We start from the raw sequence: 8728 nt of genomic DNA on the forward strand, positions 1-8728 counted from the left end.
CAAGTTTTTTGTGAGTGAAATTCTAGTTGGCCTATTACTTCAATGATTTATTAACAAAAATTAGCAGATATGTATGTGTCTGTGTGCTAGCTAGACATGCTACTTATTGTTAGCTTAGCACTCCACCCTGTTGACCAAATGTGTCACTTCTGGCTGCAAAACAAATAAGATGGCTAGCCTACGCTAACTATGCTATTAACTGTGCTAACTTTCAAAGCTGGCAAATAGTGACCCCCAACAAATGAATGATGAAGGAATATAGCTTGGATTCATCCTATTTTTATTACACCGTCATAGAGGTGAATATATAACCACAGTATATGATCCTATACATTCAGATAGTCTAGATCCAAACACATGGTAGGTTTACACAAGTAATATCATTTGCCCTTGAAGGATAAGAGTGAATGTCAGTTGTGTGTTCTCCAGTGCGTCATGCACACTGCACAAATATGGGTGTGACACATTTAGTGGACAAATTGATCACAGTCTGTGTCCTTTGCCCTTTGTTAACCCCCACCCCACTGGTGCTACTGCCAGCAGACAGGCTCCAAGCAGATGGGATAGTTTGAGGGGGGAGGGTTTATTTTTAACAGGCTTGTTGTCACTCAAGACTTTTTCTTCTACTTCTTATCTCTCACTATTTGATTTTACTTCATTCTTCTCTCTCTTGGTCACTTTCTCCCTTAGTTTATGTCCTCAAGTTACACAGTATTGATGTTTGGTCTTTTTATTGTAAAAGAGACTGTGCACTAGTAAAAAAAACTGAGTTGAAAACTGGGTTAATATTCTCATCTATTACATGTCCAGTTATCAACCAAGATCAGAAAAAGGTCCACTGTGGCTCTGCACAGAGAATGAACTGAAATCATACATCTTTATGTGTGACATTAATTCAGTCATATCTGTGACACACATGCAACCATTCAGACCAATACCACACCGGTCTGTGAAGCTGATCTCAACTGTTTGGAGACAAATACGTTACACATACCTGTCTTTGAGTTTCTTCTTTTCCACTAAAGCCAAATTTAAAATAAATAACTAAATGGATAAACTTCAAACCAAGCATCTGATCATTTGAAACCTTATAGACGTTAAAATCCGTGACAAGGTTGAAAAAAGTACGATTAAAAATGGTAAATTAAAATGATATCTGAAGATCTGTTTTTCATTTGCTTCTTTGGGATTTGGAGCATACAACAACAGTAAGGAGTAACTGGTGAGGCTGATGGGCGGCTTTGAGGATGCACTGGGGGAACAATCATTCAACTGTAAAAGTGATTTGGCTAGGAGGCAAAAGTCCAGACAGACAGATTGTGGAGTATATCATACGCTTTGTCTGTGAAAGGGATTTTTGAAGCTGTCGATGGGAGAGACAGATAGAGAAAGGCTTTGAAATCGGTTGAAAGGGAGGAGGGGCAATGTTCTGTATAAAATATCATTTCATTTAAACAAATACACGCATACAGCAGGCCCACATGCTGTACAGTGAAACACTCTCCTATATTTATAGCCTAAACAGGTGCAACCCTACGATACCACCTCCACCTCTGTTCCTTCCAGTATTGCTGCTTTTCACACCTACTCTCCTATACATTACGTCACCTCTGACAGGAAATGAGCTACTACTATTCAAGCAGCCGTAGAAACTGCTCTCTTCTTATGGGCTTTCATTTAGGTCCCCTTCCATGTCATTTATTATTCATGTGTATTAAAGTCGATATTGTTTTCTTCTCATGATCCAGAAGAACAGAACTGATCTAGACCCATACAAAACATTAAAGCCCATCTGCTGTGTTTTTTAAGTGCAGTCTTATGCAATAGGAGGCTCTTTTGGGGCAACTTGAGCAGTTATGTGTGAACGTGCTGCCACTTTGTGGCCTTGCAATGCAACTACTATCAGATTGTTCTTTCACATGACATATTTTCTACACTAGAGGTCAGCATTTTAAAGGCGAGCTTGTGTGTGACCATAATAAAGTAGTGAAACTGCTTTGGTTTGGTACAAAAGGGCATAGTCCACATTTCAAGTGTTTTTGGCTTCTAGTGAGAAAACTCAATAAAGCTGTTTCTCACATTTGGATATTGTTTTTGAACAATAGCCAATTTGTAAAGAGTTTCATCATTTATTCTATCTTGTCTGGTGTGGTTCTATACTCGTGGATAAAACTGACTGAAAAGCATTGTTTGTCAGCTTGGCCTTTGTGTATTTTCATAACCATTTGTGTATCTGTTTTTTTTAAAGATAAACATAAATACTCACATTCCCACACATAATAACGCAATGGAAAACTGAAAAGCAGTGTTCACGATGCAACAAAAACACATTCACAGATTATGCATTTTAAAGACACACATCTAAATAAATAAATATCTGAACACCGAAGGGGAACGAAACCATCTGTTTGACATTTGTAGTTTGGTTTTCATTATTTTTAAGATGTGTTTTATATGGTATGGGAAAATTCTGTCCAAAATATTTACAGCATTGAAAATTGGCCCTGATTTTCAGGCCCTCGCTGAGCACGTTGTGCTTTAATCCACATGATCTTAAAAATAGTCTGGTAATGAATGGTTGTTTTTGCACAACACAACTTTGTTCAGCTAAAGAAATAACACAACACAAATAGTTTATTTAACTGTTTTTATTTGAAATACACATGTAACCTGATACAGCGCTGTTCTTCTAAATGCACATTAATTCCAGTGATCGCCAGGACAAAAAAAAGTGCATGTGTGGAATTATTTGTCAAATCTGATTAACAACAAAAGCACAAGCTCCATGATTTGTTGCTCCCATTGCGAGTGAGATTTCTACTTTTTTGACATTTAATGAGTTGCAGTTTTTTCAGGGTTGATAGCAGTTTAATTTATACTGAAAATAATGAGTCGCTGCCCTTATCAGCACTCATGCTGCATACCTTAGAGAGTTATTATCTCTCTATCTTATGAGTCATGAATTGGGTTGTTTTCTGTCTAAGCTAACATTGTTGTTGTTAAGGCAAAACCTATCATGGTCTACTACAGCAAGTATACTAGGACATCTTAGCCAAGTTCAAAATTAAACCAGACCAGACATTAATTTATTAGAAGTTTGTAGGATAAAGCCTTGATTAACCCTTCATGTCTTTATATTTTGCTGGGGAAAATAATATGCACGTGTGTTTTGTGGCAGGTTGCTCTTAACAAAATGCCTAAAGATAAAATTTTAAATCGGATCTTTGCTAAGTTGTGTGTTATCTGTAGAGAAAGGTCCATCTTTTGAGTTAGGTGATGTTTTTATGGTTGAATTATGTAAAGGTCAGTGTTAAGTGGCTTAAGAAACATTAAAACATTCCTCTAAAATGGTCAAGTACACAGAATGAGTGAAAAAGCATCCGATGTCCAAAGAAAAACTTTGCTAGACCTCCAGGATACCTAGAGAGTTATTACTCTAGACCGAGTCGCAATATAATCTGGCTCCTTGGCTGCAAAACACCAGAACTGAAGGCTGCAACAAGACTTTTGTACAGTACTGTAACCTAATGCTGAAGGAGAGAATAATACATCTAACCCTTCATCATAATAAAATTGCTATCACTGGTTTTTGCACTCCTGGAGTACTTCAAAATATTAGCATATGAGTGAAAGGCCAAGCAGTTTCCAGGATCCACTTCTCACCCTCATATAACCTCTTAGATGCAAATGCCTTCGCGTGGCAGATAGTAGCCACTGTAAAGCGGCCATCACCTCTGACCCCTCTTCCTAAAGTTGCCCCATTTTCCCACTATTGATCCTTCAGATTCCTCTGACATTGAGAGTAAGTGTGACAATCCTCTTCCAGACAAAGGCATTTTAGGAGTTATTACCCATGGCTTACCCAGAGCTTATGTGTGAAACCTCTCCATACAGAGAGGGGCACTGAAATGGACCATTAAAGTTAACTATGCCGGGGTAGTGTGTGGTTCAAAGGTTGCACTCTTTCTCCTGGAGTATTCTGTTCAGTAGCTTTTAAGTCCTCTGATGCTACAGATAGAGGTACGTGAGGGTCAACTGGAAAAGGCAGACAATGAGGGAATTCAGCATGATGGGTAAGCAACTCTCATACATCAGTTGAACAATGTCTTTGTTGTAATTTGCAGGTTTGTGCTGTCCTTAACCTTTTTTATTTTACTCTATTATCATATTTAATGTATTATTTTACTGTATTCATATTATCCCTTTATAATTTTGGGATTCTGCATTCTATGTGTATTGAATTTATTTATTTAGTTTTTTAGTTTTTTCACCAAAAAGTTATTTAAATATGAAGATGTGTAAATTGTTATTATTTGATATCGTTTTTTTTAGAATGTGTTTGAAGCCAGAAAGAGGTCAGACCTGTTAAAAGGGAATGAAAATCAAAACCAAGTACATGTTATGGGACCTAAAATGTAGCACACATACACATGGTCATTTATTATATTGTATTACATACAGAAGCCATTCGTAACTTTCTAGGAAACTGGAAATTCATACAATCAGTTCATGTTTTTAAACCTGTTCAGGTTTAAAAGCTACTGGTCAAAAATAAATGTTTAGCACACTTTAAATATCTGTGGCTCAGGAAATAGAGAGTTAAATTATCAGAAGGGGTGAATAAAGCTTGTACAAAGAAGTGCTCAAACAGATTAGAAAAGTGCCATATAAATAAGTGACAGGCCATTTATTGATTCAACAAGTTTATAAATGTAACCAGAATTTATTTTTAACGCTGAGAATGTTCTTATGACTCTTGTCTGAAATTTGTTTTACTGATTTTTGTCCCTCAACAGAGAAAATAGAAGTGCTGACACTTACACTTGTCCTGCTGTGCACTGTCTCTGGATTTTCACAGAGTACGTATTACATCCCAGTAAGTTAAAGCTAGAAAGTTTTTAGCATTTTTGAGTTGACATTCTTTCAGTAAAGATAATCGTTTACAGATCTAAGCCCTGACATTCCCGTAAACACCTTTCAGGTTAATTATGCTAGTTGTTGTAACGTGAAAGTGTAGCTTTTTAGTGCTTATTTAAATGTATGAACTTTCTGTCATTGCATTGTACAACAGGACTGACTTTTGCTCAGATAGACGGATGGAACAGCCATGACCAGTCTGACTTGAGAAATAAGGAGCTTAGCGATGTTTTTACATCTGCAGAGATGAGAAAAAATGGCGCCGAAAATATTACTGAGGAATCCACTCAAATGACAAAAACTGAGGAACAGAGGGGTGAAAGGAATACCTCAGAGAGGAACCCTACTAGAGAGCTTGTCGAGAAAGTAAAGACTGTGAAGGAAAGAAGGGGAGATGGACTGACTTCACAGATGGAGGAAAACACAGGGCGTGAAACGACCACAGCTGGCAGTATAGAAGGACTCTTTGTAAAGAAAAGTGATGAAGGGTACACCCCTGAGACATTTCTCACAAGTAGTCTTTTACAAGAAGGAACAAAAAGAGAGATCTACTCTGTACCAGATACAGATAAAGAGGTTGCATCGAAAATGAGAGAAAATGGACCGAGTTTGGACCCTGCCTCAAAGACAGAGACACATAATGAGAGCAGGAAACTGACACGTACTGGGAAAAAATGGAAAATAGATCATGATCATGATGCAGTGATACCAGAGGAAGCGAATCACAACAGGATAGATGTGAAAGTGAAGAGAAGTGATCAAATAGAGAGGCTGAAACAAAAAATGGTTGAAGAGGAGCGAGAAGGGGAGCTAGTTGCAGGGATCAGTCATCAGGAGAAGAGAAGAGCGGCACAAACTATAAAAGAAATAGGAGACAAGGAGAAAGGCGCAAAAAAGAGTGAGGACATAGCCCATGCAGTCTATAAGGAATTAATAGAAAAAGAAGATCAGGTATTAATTAACAACATTGCATCTCCTTTAAGTATATTTCCTGCTCAGGTAGAAAATGCCACAATTCAAATTATCATCCGTTCTCAAAATAAGCCTCCTGCTTATCACATCTCCCCTTCACTTCCTGTCACACCCACACAAATTCCTCCAGACTCCTCTCACCCTCCCACCCTTTACACCACGGATAGTTTTCGGTCTCCTTCTGTCAATATTCACATTCCTAACTCAGTCAGTCACATCACAGACTTAACAGAGAGTCCGGGGGGCCATCTCAAGCAGAAAGAAATGGAAGTGAAGGCTGGCTCAGTTATAGAAGATGTAATGGCTAAAAATGTTTTGTTGAAACCAGCATGGAAAGAGGTACAAACACACAGAGCAGCGGACAAGGGGGAAATAAACAGAGTTGTGCAACCATATGAGGGTGAATTTATCTTCTTGGTCCAAACAGCAACAACACAACCCAACGAAGCAAAGTTTTTCACCAGAGAGCCAAACTCAACATCAAAAATAAATGGCGTTTTATCTGCTGAAGTGCCTCGGCTTGCACACAAATCAAACACGTCGCAGTCGATGGGCAAATACCAAAATGTTGAACTGATGGAGAATTACACCAAACTTACAGGGAAGCAAAATAAAGCATCTTCTCCGCAACCACAGCTGAACAAACCTTCAGCCAAACCACAGCTCGGAACTGCCAAAACACCTTCGCCGAGGCCAGTGAAAAACAACAAGCAAAGCAAAAATAAGACCATCAAGAAGTCCAAGGAAAAGAGAAGGAAGAAGAACAATAAAACCCAAAAGCCACCAAAGAAGAAGAAAGAAATCTTCCCACCAACGCAGTTTCCTTACTTTATGGGCAACTATTGTCCAATCGAGTGTGCCTGCTATGGAAGGTAAGACAAAGGATACTGAAATGAGACTAAGATACCCTCCAATATTCTTAATATTCAATCACTAATGATTCTTTAATTGTATGTGTTGTTTTTAGAGTGGTCCAGTGCTCAGACAAACGTGTGGATAAGGTTCCTTATGGTATCCCCTATAATTCCCGCTACATCCTCCTTATGAATAACTACATCAACAGCATCCAGCTGGACCTGCTAAATCAATATGACTCTATGGAGTTCCTTGTACTAAGCAACAATCGTCTCACAGATGGTTCCATTGAGGGAGCTTTTGAAGGGGTCCCAGCTCTGAAACGCCTCTACTTGGATAGGAATCTCTTACAAAGGGTGCCAGCAGACCTTCCAGCTTCTCTGGAGGAGCTTCGTCTGGACAACAACCGCCTGACCGTGATGTCGATGGCATCCTGGGCACGGTGCCCTGGCCTCTTGGTTCTGAGCCTCAGCAACAACAGCCTTGGGAATAATTCAGTTCCTAATGGCATGCTCTCCCCACTAGGGAACCTGCGCACTCTAAACCTGGATCACAACATGTTGATCTCAGTACCTCTGCGGTTACCATTGTCAATCAAAGAGCTCTATCTTAAGGGTAACCTCCTTGAGCGTTTTGGCCGAGGAGCTTTCAACGGGAAATCAGGGTTGGTGGTGTTGGACCTGAGTGCAAACAGACTGACAAACAAAGGGCTAGATAGGGATTCCTTCCTCAATACAACGTTCTTGGAAAGCATCAATTTAGAGGGGAACAGACTAAAACAGGTGCCACAACACCTTCCTCTATCTGTTAAAACTCTAAATTTGGAAGGAAACTTCATATCTTCCATAAATAAATCAGCTTTCAGAAGTTTGAAAAAGCTAGAGCACCTAGGCTTAGCATGGAATAAAATCTTTAAAGTGACAACAGGTGCATTCAGGATGCTGCCCGTACTGCACCAGTTAGACCTAAGTCACAACACACTGAAACAGGTGCCCAGAAAGTTACCTAAGGGTTTGCACTCAGTAGCACTCAAGCACAACAAGATTCAGTCAGTGCCTCGTGATGCTTTCTGCTGGGGCAATAAAACTCTCAGCGGACTTGTGAAAGTGCAGTTGGAGCACAATTTCATTGATATGGCAAAGCTGGATGCACATGCCTTCAGATGCTTACGGGGCTTCCAGGTGGTGCACTTCTACTGAGCATCTGAAAAGTTTCATAGGCTTGGATTTTTTTTTATGCACACAATTGAAATAAAAGTTTATAGTACTGAATCCTGCTTTGAAAGTTTTATCCAAGACCTGTGGTGAATGCCACTATTATGAGAAACCAATGATGAAACTCAAAAACAATATTTATTGTGTGTGAAATTCAGTTTATTGTGTGTGACCCACCAAAGTCTCAGTGTCCGACTATTTTTATGACTCAGGCTGCTTTTCCCAAAATCCCTTATATGGTAGGAAAACATCTGTTTGCATGCAGCATGAGCAGCCTAAGGTACCTAGAACCAGAATTGTATGACTGCAAATCATCATGTTATTACTGACAGTTTTTATTTCTGGCAGTTTTTCCATGACCAACTAAAGCAAACATTATTATTTTATCCTACAGTAATTAGGTTTAAAAAAAAAAAAGCTGCTTTGTTTTATTAGGCTAAAAGTTAAATTAAGACTACTTATATGAAGGTAACTGAAGGAATGAAGGAATTAGAAATTTAAAAAAGAAAGAAAAGCAATTATGTTGAATGTATGTAAACTTGTTTAATTTAAATATTGGATCCAAATTTACTTTTCTTTTTAACATTGTCAGCATTGTTTTCATTTGTCCTAGTTTCTAGAATGTGAATATGTCAGATATGCTGACAGTGAGAGACTCTCTGTGGCCTATGGATCCATGTTTGTTTTGGGTAAAGTGTGAGCTCACTGATTGCAACCATCTATTCTTTCCTCTGTGTGTACCAACAATATGTTTTATGAGTCACTGAATA

The 8728-nt window shown here is 38.7% G+C and overlaps 1 protein-coding gene across 1 annotated transcript; it reads left to right on the forward strand.

Annotated features, from left to right (window-relative positions):
- Positions 1-4069: 4069 nt before the first annotated feature.
- LOC146369288 (uncharacterized) lies at positions 4070-8728 on the forward strand. The gene is made up of 4 exons (XM_084910649.1): positions 4070-4073; positions 4797-4859; positions 5072-6761; positions 6857-8728. Exons 1-4 carry the CDS (start codon positions 4070-4072, stop codon positions 7941-7943), a joined length of 2844 nt encoding a protein of 947 aa, XP_084766775.1. The 3' UTR covers positions 7944-8728.

Source organism: Perissodus microlepis, chromosome 17, assembly GCF_051167445.1.
Source record: "Perissodus microlepis isolate ML-2025 ecotype Zambia chromosome 17, ASM5116744v1, whole genome shotgun sequence".
Classification (NCBI taxonomy): Eukaryota; Metazoa; Chordata; class Actinopteri; order Cichliformes; family Cichlidae; genus Perissodus; species Perissodus microlepis.

Excerpts from the sequence above, each read along its gene's own strand:
- LOC146369288 (XM_084910649.1), top strand. Across the intron at positions 4,860-5,071 it reads TGTCTCTGGATTTTCACAGA|GACTGACTTTTGCTCAGATA; the intron begins GTACGTATTACA and ends ATTGTACAACAG. Across the intron at positions 6,762-6,856 it reads GAGTGTGCCTGCTATGGAAG|AGTGGTCCAGTGCTCAGACA; the intron begins GTAAGACAAAGG and ends TGTTGTTTTTAG.